Source organism: Neophocaena asiaeorientalis, unplaced genomic scaffold (assembly GCF_003031525.2).
Source record: "Neophocaena asiaeorientalis asiaeorientalis breed wild unplaced genomic scaffold, Neophocaena_asiaeorientalis_V1.1 scaffold183, whole genome shotgun sequence".
Taxonomy (NCBI): domain Eukaryota; kingdom Metazoa; phylum Chordata; class Mammalia; order Artiodactyla; family Phocoenidae; genus Neophocaena; species Neophocaena asiaeorientalis.
In genome coordinates, this window is record NW_020175199.1 from 1,299,396 (window position 1) to 1,317,384 (window position 17,989).

General features: G+C 34.5%; 1 protein-coding gene across 1 annotated transcript in view; it reads left to right on the forward strand.

The window, feature by feature from the left end:
- The window catches only part of RTKN2 (rhotekin 2), a 77,106-nt gene that overhangs the window by 22,972 nt on the left and 36,145 nt on the right, over window positions 1-17,989 (forward strand). Inside the window, exons 4-6 of the mRNA XM_024765244.1 lie at window positions 9,442-9,495; window positions 10,733-10,850; window positions 13,208-13,402. Coding sequence (XP_024621012.1) covers window positions 9,442-9,495; window positions 10,733-10,850; window positions 13,208-13,402 — 367 coding nt within the window. The remainder of the gene's footprint in view (window positions 1-9,441; window positions 9,496-10,732; window positions 10,851-13,207; window positions 13,403-17,989) is intronic.

A 17,989-nucleotide genomic window follows, 5' to 3' on the forward strand; every position in this document is an offset into this window, starting at 1 on the left:
TTTCTATAGACTCAGAGGTTAAATGACTTTGGTTGAGCTGGGCTGCAAACTCAAGTCTTTAGACTCCCCATTCCATTTTTGCTCAGAAGTTTCAATACTGTGTTTAACGTTTGTCTACTCCAGAATTTCCATGAGGGTTGGAACCCTGTTTGCTTTGTTCATCACTATATACCCAGGAGCTAACACAGTACTTGTACGTAGTTATCACTCAGTGAATATTGATTGGATGGATGACTATACTCCATTGCCCATAGGATAGAGACTAGACTTCCCCCTAGAGTTTTCTATTCCCAAATATTTTTCTAGTCATATCTTCCACTACTCCTATACATAAGCTGTCTGCTTTAATGAGACATTTCTCTCCCTGTTCTGTCAACACACCCCATGTTCCTAATACCCAGTTAGCTGTTGAAATACCTATATTATCTTCAGGATCTCTTTGCTCATCTATAAAGCCTTCCCTGTTCCCTGCTAGAAATGTTTTTCCCTTCTGTAATTCTTAATGCAGTTAGGAGACACTTTACCACTAGATGGCACTTATGCTGTGTTGTCTCAGTTTCTCCAAAGTGTTAAGGAAGCTAAAGACAATGGCTTGGAGATGCCACAGATTGAAGTGAATAAATACATGGCTGACTCATGTGTATGCTAGTTAGATAATGTACCTTTTATAGATATTATCTCATTGGTACGTTTTGGAAACAACAGACCTCCAGCAGTCCTTAAGTAATAACTAGTTTGTTTCATTGGTTAAAAGCCTCAGGGAGGCTGCTGCTGTATTTCAGGCCCTCTTACCCAAGGAACTGTTTGGTTTTTTTTTTTTTTTTTTTCCCCAAGGAACTGTTTTTAAAAATGTCTTCATGTTAAAAATTCTCCTACAGGAAGGATATACCTGAATTTTACATATGACATAATTGTCCTAAATCAGAGGAATTACCCTCAGCAAAAATTTCTCAGAAAAATATCTGAGCTATATATAAAAATCCATTGCTTGTTTTATAGTTATTTATATTTATGTTTTCATCTTTCCAATTATGAATGGAATAAAACATGTTTTATATCTTATTTATCCTTTTGATGCCAAGCATAGCACTTTTACATATTAGTTGTTCACTATGTTCAATACATTTTAATGTGAAAAAACAAAATATTATAGATCTTTAAAGGGGGTTCTCTAAAAATACTTAAACATAATCCTCCATTCCTTGCTTCTGATGTAGTGCCACTCAGTACACAAATGAGATGTGTTAATTTGCTGTTGAAGACTGAATGCCATGATAAAGTTAGCCTCTACTGTCATTTCATAATAGTTTATTGACTGCAGCAATCATGAAATTAGCATTAACTCTCCATTTAGAAGAGTGTTTAAATAAAAACATTTAAAGTAGAGAAAAAACTATTTTCTTGACCATGAATACTCGAGTATAGAAATTAAACTTATTTCTGCATGTGTTTCTTCTTTTTAAAAGATAATTTTAAATTAAATTAAGGAGCCAAAAGTCTCAGAAAATGGGATACATATGTAATTTGTTTACATCTTTGCTTAGGCTTAATTATATCTTGTCTGTATATTTGTGAAAGATAAAAACAAAGAACATTAAAAACGAATTCACCTTTATGAATCCATTTTCTTTTGACATGGGAATGAAAATGTGACTTTTGTTTTGATCAAAATGAATATTTGCAACAAAGTTTCATAATGTTTCTGAGATTACATTGATTTCCAGGAGATACCTGGGATTTCTATTTCTAGCTTCACTCACTGGCCAGATCTTTATAAAAGTAAAAAGAATAATTGAGGTTTATCCCGATTGTTTCTGCTCAACACCAAATAATTGCATATGGTAATTGTCTCAGCCTATTCACTAACTACTAATTCGATGACTAAAGCCAAATCAGTTCACAAAGTACCTCGGTTTTCACTTTTGAAAACGATAGACTTCTAGGACCTGATAGCATCAAGTTAGCTATCCTATTATGGCTCTTTCACTTTACCATTAAAGTGTCAATTAAGACATTAAAAAAAAGACAAAGGTAAGAGTACTGTAAATTAAAACTGAGTCAACCATTTGCAAGAAGCTGGAAGGAATTTCTACTCTTCGAGACTGAATTTTAAAATGTAGCTAATGAGTTACACATCTTTTGCCATCTGAACAGTACGTGACCACCTGGGAAATAGATAAGAAATGTCCACCTTCTCCTCTTGAGGATCTGACATAGCTAGGCATGGGAAAGGGCAAGACTGACCAATAGGCCATGGTTGTACAGCAAAGTAAGTAAGGGTCCATGTTCCTTCCAAGATAGTGTAAATAGTTAATACCACCCTACTAGAAAAAGAATAGCTGTGAAAAAGAACAGTTGTGAACTGCAGTGAGTCAGCAATTCTGGTCAAGCAAGAAGCAGGACCTTTGACAGGACATCAGCCAAATCATAATTATAAAACAATAAAGGTGAGCCCATTAAAATCAAGAACAAAATAGCAATGTCTATTATATTAATATTACAACAGAGTTTTAGAAATTTTAGCTAAAATAGTAAGAATGAAAGATGAAACTACTGAAAATAAATAGATAAATTGAGTACTATTTGAAGATAATAGATTGCAGACCTAGAAAATATAAGGAAATTTACTGAAACATTGTTTGAATTAATAAAGAATTCAGTAGAAGTGGCTAGATTCAAGATATATACATAAAAAGTTGTAGCTGCTCTCAACACCAGCAAGAACGAGTTACAATAAAAGCAGCAAAAAACAAAAACATTAAATACTGCATGAATAACCTTAATAAAAATATGAGGGTAACTGTATTATGCTACTCTATGTAAATAGCATATTGTAAAGTTAACAGTTCTCAAGTTACTTTGGATACTAGAATTCTAATAAAACATTGGAGGGGGAATTTTGACACATTATTTCTAAGATTTACTTAAAGAAATTAGCAAGAGAGAATAAAATGTTTTTGGAAGGACATATTTCTGACAGATGGTAAAGTATATTATAATGTTTCAATGGTTATGATGGTATGGTATTGGTATCAGGATAGATAACGATTCACTTAGATCTATAAAGCATATAGCCAAGGAAAGAACACTTACTCAGAATGGCATATATGATAAAGATGGCATCATTCAATCAGTGAAGAAGAGAAGGCCTATTAAATATATAAATGGAGCTAGAACTGTTTTTATAAGAAGAATATTTATATGTTTACCTCACATACTCAAAATTCTTACAAATATTAAATAATTTTTTAAGATTCATTCATTCATTCATTTATTCATTTATTTGGGCTGCATTGGGTCTTCATTGCCACGTGGGCTTTCTTTAGTTGCGGCGAGGGGGGGTTATTTGTTGTTGCCGTGCATGGGCTTCTCATTGTGATGGCTTCTCTTGTTATGGAGCGCGGGCTCTAGGCTCACGGGCTTCAGTAGTTGTGGCACACAGGCTCAGTAGTTGTGGCTCACAGGCTCTAGAGCACGGGCTCAATAGTTGTGGCTTGCAGGCTCTAGAGCGCAGGCTCAGTAGTTGTGGCGCCTGGGCTTAGTTGCTCTGCGGCATGTGGGATCTTCCTAGACCAGGGCTCGAACCCGTGTCCCCTGCCTCAGCAGGCAGATTCTGAATCACTGCACCACCAGGGAAGTCCCTAAATAATTAATTTTTAAAAGTACAAACCAGAAATATATTTTTAAAAAGAAAAAGAAAAATGGGCCATGGATACAAACATATTCACTGAACTGGCCAGTAAGTTTATTAACATTTTTCTTAGTCAAGAAAATGCAAATGTCCAGTGGCTAAGACTCCATGTTCCCAATACCTGCCTTCGATCCCTGGTCAGGGAACTAGATCCCACATGCTACAACTAGAGATCCCACATGCAGCAATGAAGATCCCGCGTGCTGCAACTAAGATCCGGTGCAGCCAAATAAATAAATAAATATTTAAAAAAAGAAAAGAAAACGTAAACAATTAAATCCTGTCACTTGACTATTAAATTAGTAAATATATGTATATTTAATTGAAGTACAGTCAGTTTACAATGTTGTGTTACTTTCTGGCATACAGCAAAGTGATTCAGTTATACATATATGTGTGTGTATATATATATATTCTATTTCATATTCTTCTCTATTATAGGTTATTACAAGATATGAATATAGTTCCCTGTGCTAAACAGTAGGACCTGTTGTTTATTTTATATATAGTAGTTTGTATCTGCTAATCCCAAGCTCCTAATTTATCCCTCGCCCACCCCCTTTCCCCTTTGGTAACAGTAAGTTTGTTCTCTGTGTCTGTGAGTCTATTTCTGTTTTGTAAATAAGTTCGTGTTGTATTTTAGATCCAAAATATAAATGATACCATATGGTGTTTGTCTTTCTCTTTTTGACTTGCCTCACAGTATGATAATATCTAGGCCCATTCATATTGCTGCAAATGGCATTATTTCATTCTTTTTTATGGCTGAGTAGTATTCCATTGTATTTATGTACCACATCTTTTTTATTCATTCATCTCTCAGTGGACATTTGGGTTGCTTCCATGTCTTGGCTGTTGTAAATAGTGCTGCTATGAACATTGGTGTGCATGTATTTTTTCAAATTATAGTTTTGTCCAGATATATGCCCGGGCTGGGATTGCTGGATCACATGGCAACTCTATTTTTAGTTTTTTTGAGGAACTTCCATACTGTTCTCCATAGTGGCTGCACCAATTTACATTCCCACGAACAGTGTAGGAGGGTTCCCTTTTTTCCATACCTGCTCCAGCATTTGTTACTTGTAGACTTTTTCACGATGGCCATCCTGACCAGCATGAGATGGTACCTCACTGGTCAGGTAATTTTTGTAGTTTTGATTTGCATTTCTCTAAAAAATAGTGATGTTGAGCATCTTCATGTGCCTGTTGGCCATCTGTATGTCTTCTTTGGAGAAATGTCTTTTTAGGATTTCTGCCCATTTTTTGATTGACTTGTTTGTTTTTTTTGTTACTGAGTTGTATGAGCTGTTTATATGTTTTGGAAATTAAGGCCTCGTGGATCGCATCATTTACAAATATCAATACTTTCTCCCAGTCCGTAGATTGTCTTTTCGCTTCGTTTATGATTTCCTTTGCTGTGCAAAAGCTTTTAAATTTGATTAGGTCCCATTTGTTTGTTTTTGCTTTTATTTCTATTGCCTTGGGAGACTGACCTAAGAAAACATTGGTATGATTTATGTCAGAGAATGTTTTGCTTATGGTCTCTTCTAGGAGTTTTATGGTATCCTGTTTTATATTTAAGTCTTTAAGCCATTTTGAGTTTTTGTGTATGGTGTTGAGGGAGTGTTCTAACTTCATTGATTTACATGTAGCTGTCCAGCTTTCCCAACATCACTTGCCAAAGAGATTGTCTTTTTTCCATTGTATATTCTTACCTCCTTTGTTGAAAATTAATTGACTATTGGTGTGTGGGTTTATTTCTGGGCTCTCTTTTCTGTTCTGTTGATTCATATGTCTGTTTTTGTGCCAGTCCATGCTGTTTTGATTACTGTAGCTTTGAGGTATTGTCTGAAGTCTGGGAGAATTATGCCTCTAGCTTTGTTCTTTTTCCTCAGGACTGCTTTGACAATTCTGGGTCTTTTATGGTTCTGTATAAATTTTACGGTTATTCAAGTTTGGTATAAAGTGACAGGGGTTAATGTGACAGGGATTGCATTAATTCTGTAGATTGCTTTGGGTAGTATGACCATTTTAACAATATTAATTCTTCCAACCCAAGAGCATGGTATATCTTTCCATTTCTTTAAATCATCTTTAATTTCCCTTATCAGTGTTTTTATAGTTCTCAGCATATGTCACCTCCTTGGTCAGGTTTATTCCTAAATATTTTATTTTTTTGATGTGATTTTAAAAGTGATTTTTTTTTTAAACTTTCCCTTTCTGGTATTTCATTGTTATCGTAAGTAAATGCAACAGATTTCTGTATGTTAATCTTGTATCCTGCTACCTTGCTGAATTTGTTTATCAGTTCTAATACTTTTTGTATGGAGTCTTTAGGGTTATTTCTATGTACTATCATGTCATCTGCATATAATGACAATGTAACCTATTGCCTTCCAATTTGGATTTTTTTTTTTTTTCTTGTCTGATTGCTGTGGCTAGACTTCCAATGCTATGTTGAATAGAAGTGGTGAAGGAATTCCCTGGTGGTCCAGTGGTTAAGACTTTGTGCTTTCACTGCCGTGGGCCTGGGTTCAGTCCCTGGTTGGGGAACTAAGATCCCAGAAACTATGAGGATCCTTGTCTTGTTCCAGAATTTAGTGAGAAGGCTTTCAACTTCTCACCATACTCACTTTGGTAAGAGTTTTTATCATGAATGGATGTTGAATTTTATCAAGTGCTGTTTTTGCATCTATCGAGATAATCATGTGGTTTTTGTCCTTTCTTTTGTTGATGTGGTGTATCACATTGATTGATTTGCATATGTTGAACCATCCTTGTGACCCTGAGATAAATCCAACTTGATCATGGCATATGGTCTTTTTTATGTGTTGTTGGATTTGGTTTGCTAATATTTTGTTGAGAATTTCTGCATCTGTATTCATCAAAGATATTGGCCTATAATTTTCTTTTTTGATAGTGCTTTTGTCTGATTTTGGTATCGGGGTGATGGTGGCTTCATAGAATGACTTTGGGAGTGTTCCCTCCTCTTCAATGTTTTGGTATAGTTTGAGAAGGATTGGTCTGAGTTCTTTGTATGTTTGGTAGAATTCCACAGTGAAGCCATCCAGTCCTGGACTTTGTTTTGCAGGGAGTTTTTGTTTTTTGTTTGTTTGTTTAATTAATTATTTTTTTGTTAAATTTTTGGCTGTGTTGGGTCTTCGTTGCTGGGCGTGGGCTTTCTCTAGTTGAGGCGAGCAGGAGTTATTCTTCATTGCGGTGCGCGGGCTTCTCATTGTGGTGGCTTCTCTTGTCACAGAACACGGGCTCTAGGTGTGTGGGCTTCAGTAGTTGTGGCACGTGGGCTCAGTAGTTGTGGCTTGTGGGCTCTAGAGTACAGGTTCAGTAGTTGTGGCACATGGGCTTAGTTGCTCCGCAGCATGTTAGATCTTCCCGGACCAGGGCTTGAACCCATGTCCCCTGCATTGGCAGGCGGATTCTCAACCACTGCACCACGAGGGAAGCCCCTGGGGTTTTTGGTTTTGGTTTTTTTTGGAGATTCTATTTCACTTCTAGTGATTGGTCTGTTCAAATTATCCGTTTCTTCTTGATTCAATTTTGGTGGGCTCTATGTTTTTAAAAACTTGTCCATTTCTTCTAGGTTGTTCAGTTTGTTGGCATATAATTGTTCATAGTGTTCTCTTATGGTTTTTTTGTATTTCTGAAGTATCCATTCTTACTTCTCCTCTTTCATTTCTTATTTTGTTTATTTGGGTCCTCTCTTCTTGGTGAGCCTGACTAGAGGTTTGTCCATTTTGTTTACCCTTTCAAAAAACCAGCTCTTGTTTTTATTGGTTTTCTTTATAGTTTTTAAATCTCTATTTTATTTATTTCCTCTTTGATCTTTATTGTTTTCTTCCTTCTGCTGACTTTAGGTTTAGTTTGTTCTTTTTTTTTCTAATTCTTTCAGGTGGTAGGTTAGGTTATTTATATTTATTTGAGTTTTTTTTGTTTTTTGAGGAAGGCCTGTATTGCTATGAACTTCCGTCTCAGGACTGCCTTTGCTGCATGCCACAGATTTTGAATGGTTGTGTTTTTACAGTCATTTAAACTTAATTGATATTTTCAGGACATTATATCCAAAAAAATCCAGAATATACATTCTTTTCGAGTGCACATGGAACACTGTCTAGGATAGACCCACATACTAGGACACAAAACAAGCCTCAGCAAATTTAAGAGGATAGAAAGTTTTTCAAGCATCTTTTCCATGTACAACGGCATGAAACTGAAAATAAACCACACAAAGAGAAACAAGAAAAAACAATTACATGGAGACTAAACAACATGGTACTAAAAAACCAGTGGGTCAGTGATGAGATCGAAGAGGGAATTAAAAATTACTTTGAGACAAATGACAATGAAAACACAACCATAAATTAGTAAATATATTTTAAAAGTTATTGTTGGATGAAATGTATGTAAAGTGTTTAGCCAAGCTTTCTACCTGGTTGGGCAGAATAGGGATGGAGTAATACAAAGATGTTCTAGAAAAGAAATTGGAAATAGGCACTAAGAACCTTAGAATTCTAAACAAATAAAAATGTAGCCGAAAGATCATGGGATCTAAAAGTAAAGCACATCATAAAGGTAGCCAAATAGCTTATGTTCAGAAAGATTTATAATTATTTGAAAGTGGCATAATTAATAGGTATGAAAAATATGCAAATAAACTTCCTAAGTGTAATAAGGAAATGTCTTAAACAGAAATTTTCCAGAAAGGTTCGATATTGTTTTTGTACTGAGTACAAAATTAAAACTAACTTCACTTTATCATTGAGATTTCTACTGTGCTGTGTTATGCTGTAATCACACATCTTAATCTATTTGGTAATACCCTAATTCTCTAACTTTGAAACTAGGCAGATAGCATAAGAATGTCAGAGGAAAATTGTTACTACATAATGTTAACCTAGTATTAAAAGTAAAGGGAAGAATGGAGAAAACTAGGAAGGCAAAATTTTGACTGTGTCAAAGCTCTAGATTAATTTCCGGAATAAAGATTGTTAACACAGTCACTTTGGAGTTTGAAGAACGTGTGAATGAGAGAAATATGTTTAGCTCACTTTTAGAACGTATGCCCTTTTCTTGGCCTGAAAGAAGTAATACATTCCTCTTTTTAGTTTTCTTAAGGAAAATGCTACAGTTTGTAACATGAATATACAAAGATCTGCAAATTCTTTTGTAGACAAGTTAAATTTTCTTAATGGAGAGATCTTGGATTTGTTTGTTAAGAGCTGGGTCTCTCCCAGAAACCAATGATCTTAGACAAGTCAATCTTAGACAACTTAATTTTCTTCATCTTTAAAGTTTGCATAGTGGACCAAAGTTCTAAAGTCATTTCTACCTCTACTATTCTATGATTTTGAAATATATTTAACTACATTTGCTGCTACTGCTTACCCAAAATAGAAATTGAACACTAGGTTACCCAAATTTCACCTATTTCAAAAACATAAATCATGAAAAGAAAATTTTATGGCATAAGCTTATTACAGACCTTTCTTAATCAATTAATTTCTTGAGTAGTATTTGGTGGGTTTTTTTAGTAAAATAAATATAACGGATTTTATATTCCTAGTCTAAGCTGTTTTTAAGAGAAAACATTATTGTGTTTGAACATTTAAATAATAAATAAATATTGGCTTTAATGGTCAGAATCCATTGTGGAATTCAGAGGTTTATTTCACTCTAAGAAATGAAATTTACCAAAATTATTACTTGTCATTTCTTTTCCCTCTCCTCTATAGATATTCGTATACCACTAATGTGGAAAGACTCTGATCACTTCAGCAGTAAAGAACGTATGTATGATTTTAATTGTAATTGAAATATCTTCTGTAATATGTAGTAAATTTGAGATTATTAGGAGAAAAAACTGCTTCTCCACTGAAATAAATGGATGTCATTTGACAGAATAAGCAGAATCTTGTTGATAGGAACCTGTGCAAGGATGGTGAGTAACAGGTAATAGAGAAGGGAATTGTGCAATAAAAGGAAATGTTTGAGTCATGGTAAGGGCAACATTATTTGACCGAGATCTTGGAGATCTTTCTGCCTTGTTTTCTTACTTCAGATTATTTAACAGGATGTAAGAGGAAAAGATTTTTAGCTTGATCTGATTGTTTTCCCCTTCAGCATTTTATGGCTTCATATAGTCTTAACAAATCCATGCGTTGTGGGTCATGGAAATTAACCTCAAATGATTTTTAGCTGTTAGAGGCAAAGCAGAAAAGATATGATAATCCTTTATCTTTCTTGTATATTGTGATAGCTTTAAAATCTGAATCACATTGAGCACAATTAGTTTTATATGAAAAATCCAAAATCAGGTTATTATATTTGTTATTCAATTAGGAAATATAAATTACTTTACAAAGGAATACATGCAGGTATTAAGTACATCTTTCTGATTACAGTAGAGAGTTAAGTTTTTCTGAAGAGGTACATTTTCTCAGTAATGAGGTTTCAGTCCTTTAATCACCTAATACTTTTGAAAAACATCATCAAATTAGAAGGCCCAGCAGCTATGGTTTTTGTGTTCACATGTCTACTTTTTATTGTTTTTGTGGTTTCCTCCCTTTCAGTTTGGTGGAAAATGTTTTGCTGTTAATGTGCTTGCTCCTAACCTCTCATAATAGAAAACTTATTTTTCTTAAAATATACTTGGAAACCAAATGACAGGGGTAATAGTATGTACATAAAATAATAAATTTGCTATTAATTCAAGCTTAAAGAGTTTTCTAGGAATAAAATTTGCGAGTTTGGTGGGTGCTTTAGGCTGCTGAGAGGCCTCTATTTTTAACTTTATTTTTTGATACTCCCTACTTTAATTGTTGTGCCTTAGTTGGGCAAGCTATTAATATATATTGGCAAAACAGTCTCTATAAAAAGTTAAAGGATTACAGTGTACAATGTATGAAAATAAGAATCTATTAGCAAATATTTAGGCCAATTATTTTCATTTTCAAGCAGATTTTAACATAATATAGGCATGATTCCTCACATGAATCATTGTGTTATGTTGTTTTTCTTCTCTAGGATCACAGCGCTATGCCATTTTTTGTTTATTCAAAATGGGAGCTGAAGTTTTTGATACTGACATGGTGATTGTGGATAAAACAATCACAGATATATGTTTTGAAAATGTGACCATATTGTAAGTATTTTTTAATCTTCATTGAATGAAAAGAATCTAAAATTCTACCTTTTTCAAAGGAAGGCAAATTTATTGGATTATTTTTGAAGCATTAAAATCTTTAAATGTTTAAATTGATTTTGAACATTGCATTATTCAAAATAAGCCCATCTCTGCATTTGAGATTTTTCCAGTGTAAAATAAAGTGGAAATCATGTAATATTAGTAGTAACACTATGAATACAGTGGAATCTCATTATGACATTATTTTATGTAGAGTGAATTTGGGCATAAAAGAGGTTCTTACATCTCATATAGGAGATTTGGTTACAGAAATACCAAAATAGTATAACAACTTTATGAGATAGTTCTGAAATATGTACCAGAGGCAAAGTACTTTGGTAAAATTTTGAGATGTTCTTTTTCTTATGGTGCACTTTCATGTTTTCACTCCAAAACAATAAAAAGTTGGGTGATCCTCAGGGCTGTTTTTATTGCCCCTGCTCTTTTACAGGCTCATTTTATTGTGGTCATAATATAGAACCAGAAAGAACTCCTCAGGTAGCCATAGAAATCATTTTTAACTAACAGAAGTTTTTCCTGGCCTTTTTTTCTATTGGCCTAAATCACTATGTGATTTTTATTTCTTACAGGGTTTCAAAGACAGTATCTTTGCATCCAAATATTAATAACTACTTAACTATTAAAATCAATATACATGTTTTTTCCATCTTTAGCTATGCAGCTATATACAGTTGAGATTGAAAGTACTAGTTTTGCCACTCATGTAGCATTAAAAAAATGATTGCAAACCATGTTTTGTGGCTTTGGTTCAGTGTCCCATAAGGAATTGTACAGCACAGAAAAATAAAATACATTTTTCTGAGTTGTCAGCAGTAGTGCAGGCCATCTTATAAGCTCTACTGAACCAAAGAAATTTATTTATGATGCCCCAAATATTGCCAAATGTTTACATAATTGAGACTTAAAAATAAATATTTATTATTTATCTAAATATACTTATTTCCATTATCAACTATTACTAGTGCATCTTTTCTTGCCAAAATCATCCTGTTAATGGACTCTTTTCTTCACATCACTTTGCTATTGTTTGTTTTTACCACAAAGACAAAAATCATAATTTTTTTCACAGAAAGAACAATGCAAGTTACTTGGGAAGACAACTCATGATTTATAATTTTTTTTTAATTCTGTAAATATTTTAAATTGTTCTAAAAATAACTGCTCACAGATGTTCTAAATGTTATTTTAAAATGTGCTTTTTGTTATGATTGTTTTAATAAGTATTCAATATTTATGAATCTCTGGTTTTTCTCTAAATATTGACATTTGTTAGTCATTACCAGGAATACTGTATGTTTCAGAGTTGCCAAATAATAAACTATAAAAATATTTGGAAGTTATTCCTTGGATTTATTCAAACTATAGTTTGGCTATTTAAATCTTAAAAAGTCTATGCTGTGTTTTTAAAATCTCTGAGGCTGATGGATTGTCCTCTACAGACAACATCTACTGCTGATGGACCTCCTTTGCGATTTGAAGTATATTTTACTGTTACTAACATCACCACAATCGTTTATAGTAAAGATAGTTCACTGTGTCTGAGAAAGAGCAAAGCCAATCTTGGCATTGCAGATTTTCTGCATATTGGTTTAATAAATACATACTGAATATCTTTTATGCTAGATTAAGAACACAAAGATTACCAAGACATCACTCCCCCTCAAGGAGTTCATGCCTTGAAATATATCTCTTTATATTCATTTTTTTGTTTATTTTCTCCTGTACAACTAAATAGTGAAATGTTATTTCAGAGTTATTAGGTGCAAAGGTGGAGCAGGGAGGAGGGGCGCGGTGTTGAGTGGACTGTATGACTCTTTATGAAAAAGGCGTGAAAACTAAAGGTTTCAGCAGAAGAAAGCTTTTGTTTCTTTTAATTTTCTTTGTGTTCTTTGTTTTCAAATCTTTTTCCTTTGGAGGAATCGTGATTTCAGGAAATCATACATATAACGTAAATACCTTAAAAACAGCTATATTATAGGAATGAAAAGGAGAAATAGCATTGGCAACAAAATGACCAGGGCATTTTATTCTTTTCCTTTAAATAATTTGCCTGTAAATATTGGTTAAGTTGAGTTAAGATTGCCCTACTTTAGAAGCTGGTAGCTCTCGAAGTTGTAGTGACTCTCTCAGGTCATTTAGATACTAAATAAACACTGGGATATTCTATCTCATTAACATATATTAACATAAACCTGTTCCAAATGCTGCTTTTAAATGTTATGAAAACATCACAGGATGTTATTTTATTTTCTACTGAGTTAAATTTCTAACATTTTGATTGTCCTTGTTTTTAGTAATGAAGCAGGGCCAGACTTTCAGATAAAGGTGGAAGTATATAGTTGCTGTACAGAAGACTCTTCTATAACCAACACACCAAAAAAATTAGCTAAGAAACTGAAGACATCTATAAGCAAAGCTACAGGGAAGAAAATAAGTTCAGTGCTTCAAGAAGATCATGAAATGTGCTTGTCCTTCAGTTCTGCTATTTAGTAAGTTTTCTAATACAATATTTACAGTGATACAGTATAATTATGTATTTGTGACATTTTAAAGTATTGTATATGGAGAATATCTTTACATTTTAAATGGGAAAAAACATCCTGAGGCAGGAATATAACTTGGTCGTCTGACATTTACCCAGCTGAGTTATCCTTAATACCTTCCTTTGAAAGTAGAAAGTTGGGGCTTCCCTGGTGGCACAGTGGTTAAGAATCTGCCTGCCAACGCAGGAGACACGGGTTTGAGCTCTGGTCCCGGGAAGATCCCACATGCCGCGGAGCAACTAAGCCCGTGTGCCATAACTACTGAGCCTGCGCTTTAGAGCCCACAAGCCAAAACTTCTGAAGCCCGCGCACCTAGAACCTGTGCTCTGAAGCAAGAGAAGCCCCCGCAATGAGAAGCCCGTGCACCGCAACAAAAAGTAGCCCCTGCTCGCCGCAACTAGAGAAAGCCCAGGTGCAGCAACGAAGACCCAACGCAGCCGAAAATTAATTAATTAATTAATTTTAAAAAAGAAAGTAGAAAGTTGGGTGACAGTATGCTTTTAGTGATTTTGAATTCCAGTATCTAGCAGAAAGATGAATTATTTTTCTTGAAAAGGGACTATCTACATGTTAAGTTGTTTGCTACATATAAGTCTACTAATTGGATTTCTGCATATGTCATGCATTAGTCTTAAAGATTTTAAAAAATATTTTATTTCTTTATAACAAAACCACATTACCATTATCACATCTAACAAAATAAAAAATAAGTTCTGAATATCATCTGATGTCCAGTCTGTTTCAAATTGCCCCAATTCTGAGGAAGTTCTCTTCTGATCTGTGCAAGTGAAGATGAAAACAAGGTCTACAACATTGCATTTAGGTGAGTCTTTTAAGTTTCTTTTAATCTTTAACAATTTCCCATCTACTTTTTTCCTTGCCATTATTTATTGAAGAAGCCAGATCTTATAGATTTCCCATATTTTGAATTTATCTGATTCCATCTTTGTGGTCTTTTTAAACATCTTTTTCTATCCCCTGTGTTTCCTACAACTTGTAGTCAGATCTAGAGGACTGATTAGTTTCAGGTTCTCTTTTAGGACAATGTACCTTCTACTGTATCCCATTTGGAGGTCTTGTCTCACTTTTACTCATGTTAAACCTGACCAGTGGGTTCAGGTGTTGTCAGCCTGATCCATCCATTATAAAGTTCCCTATCAATCTTTTATCTAATGGTGTTAGCAGCTATTGCAGGTCATTCGTTATTTCATTAGGGGTTATAATTTGGTGACTTTCTAAAGTTGTCCTTTATTTATTTATATTTTATCTTGATTCTTTTCTCTCTTTTTTTAAAAAAAATATTTATTTATTTATTTTTGGCTGCGCTGGGTCTTTGTTGCTGCATGCGGGCTTTCTCTAGTTGCAGAGAGCAGGGGCTACTCTTCGTTGCGGTGCACAGGCTTCTCATTGTGGTGGCTTCTCTTGTTGCAGAGCACAGGCTCTAGGTGCGCGCACGTGCTTCAGTAGTTGTGGCTTGTGGGCTCTAGAGCACAGGCTCAGTAGTTGTGGCGTGTGGGCTTAGTTGCTCCATGGCATGTGGGATCTTCCCGGACCAGGGCTCTAACCCATGTCTCCTGCATTGGCAGGCAGATTCTTAACCAATGCGCCACCAGGGAAGTTCTGCATTTATTTTTAAACCTAGAATTCTCTCAAAGAAGAACTTTATTTTGTTAACTCTCTGGATATAAATGCAAAAAAATTGGTGGAGGAGAAGGAGGAAAAAAATACTTGGTTCCTTCATTTTAGAATAATAAGTTGATGTTCTACCATGGAGGTGATCAATGTTTTGTTTTATTTGAACTCTTGTATTTTTATATATTTGTGTTTCAATCTATTACAGTTATTCTCTTTGAAGCCAATTTGTCCCATCTTTGATCAGTGGGGAACCTTTAAGCTGCGTCCTTTTGACACAACCTAATCTCTGATTAGCTTCTTTGCTCTCTGGCCAGGGAACATGTTCCATGTTCATCTTTTGTTTTTTTGCCCACAGTTGGAATCACCATCTCTTCAAGGAGCCCTGGTTTCTTTCAGATACTTTCTTTAAACATTGTGTTTGCTTCTTTACAAGTATTTTTATCTTTATGTTTCTTGGGAAAACTGTTGTACAGGCTGCATTCCTAGAATTTCTTTGCATGTCTTGGTAGGGTTGGCTCTACAGCATGTAAGTAATTTTACTGTAATTACAAAAAGCAAAATATTTTAGGTGTAGATCCTGGAAATATCAACATCAAAATGTAACTGAATAACTCTTTTCATATCAGATATATTACATGTGAAAGTGACTAGGGACTCTAGCATTGTGGCTTTCAGTTTATTTTGATTGAGATCCACAGTAAAAAATACATTTTACGTTATTACTGAATGCACAGTAACATAAGCAGACAGACTTCGTGAAGCAATGCTTAGCCCTTGCTATTTATAGTATAGTCACTTGACTTTTTTTATTCTAGTTATTTTCAGTTTCTTTTAATTCCGTTTATGAATCGTTAAATTGATTTCATGATTGTTGAATGGGTCCCATCCACTGAAAAAAAGAAGGCATAGAAGATGTAAATCTTTGCTAATATACATGTCGTTAAAAAGGAGGGAGGGATACCCTTTCATTTCCTTCGTTTAGAATTAAGGCCGTCTTAAAACTTTTGTAAATTAAGATGATTATCAAGTATTTGCTGGAAAATGCTTTAATTCAACTATAAGGTAATGGAACTCTGTCTTTTTGATGATAGAATGAACAATTGTATTTCTAGTTTGAAGCATAGATTTTAGAACTGAAAGAGATAATCACCAAGTTAGTAGTTTTAAAACGTTTTTAAGCAGCAAAATTCTTTATTTAAAAAAAAAAAAAAGGACCAACATAGGCAGAACACTCTATGACATAAATCACAGCAAGATCCTTTTTGACCCCCCTCCTAGAGAAATGGAAACAAAAACAACAATAAACAAATGGGACCTAATGAAACTTAGAAGCTTTCACACAGCAAAGGAAACCATAAACAAGACCAAAAGACAACCCTCAGAATGGGAGAAAATATTTGCAAATGAAGCAACTGACAAAGGATTAATCTCCAGAATTTACAAGCAGCTCATGCAGCTCAATATCAAAAAAACAAACAACCCAATCCACAAATGGGCAGAAGACCTAAATAGACATTTCTCCAAAGAAGATATACAGATTGCCAACAAATACATGAAAGGATGCTCAACATCACTAATCATTAGAGAAATACAAGTCAAAACTACAATGAGGTATCACTTCACACTGATCATCAAAATATCTACAAACAATAAATGCTGGAGAGGGTGTGGAGAAGAGAGAACCCTCTTGCACTGTTGGTGGGAATGTAAATTGATAACAGCCACTATGGAGAACAGTGTGGAGGTTCCTTAAAAAACTAAAAATAGAACTACCATACGACCCAGCAATCCCACTACTGGGCATATACCCTAAGAAAACCATAATTCAAAAAGAGTCATGTACCACAATGTTCATTGCAGCTCTATTTACAATAGCCAGTACGTGGGCAACCTAAGTGTCCATCGACAGGTGAATGGATAAAGAAGATGTGGCACATATATATATACAAGGGAATATTGCTCAGCCATAAAAAGAAATGAAATTGAGTTATTTGTAGTGAGGTGGATGGACCTACAGTCTGTCATACAGAGTGAAGTAAGTCAGAAAGAGAAAAACAAATACCATATGCTAACACATATATATGGAATCTAAAAAAAAAAAAAAGGTTCTGAAGAACCTAGGGGCAGAACAGGAATAAAGATGCAGATGTAGAGAATGGACTTGAAGACACGGGGAGGGGGAAGGGTAAGCTGGGACGAAGTGAGAGAGTGGCATCGACAGTTATACACTACCAAATGTAAAGTAGCTAGTGGGAAGCAGCCACATAGCACAGGGAGATCAGCTTGGTGCTTTGTGACCACCTAGAGGGGTGGGATAGGGAGGGTGGGAGGGAGACGCAAGAGGGAGGGGATATGGGGATATATGTATATGTATAGCTGATTCACTTTGTTATAAAGCAGAAACTAACACACCATTGTAAAGCAATTATACTCCAATAAAGATGTTAAAAAAAAAAAAACAGGACCAGTAGTGTCCTGAACAAGTTACATTATTTCCTGGGCCTCAGTTTTCTCATGAAAGGTAAGGATGCTTAGACATAATCATCTATTTTTAGAAGGCTCCTTAGAGACATTTTAGGGTTTCATATACCTTTCAAGCATGTAAAAACAATGACTGGGCTTCTCAAACAGTTTAAAATTTCATTGTTTGGCAGGGAATACTTGATTTTTCTATCCTGTCATTTATTATTTGTGTGACCCAAGACAGATTAATTTACTCTGGGTTTTTATTTTTCCCTCTGTAAAATGGGAATAATAATAATGTAATAATATCTAATGCCATTGGATTATTATGAGACTCAAAAAGGTAATTCATGAGCTTGGTATGTAGTAAGCATTTAATAAATGTAGCTGTTACTATTATTGTTACTATTTTTACTGTTCTGAGACCAGTGCTTT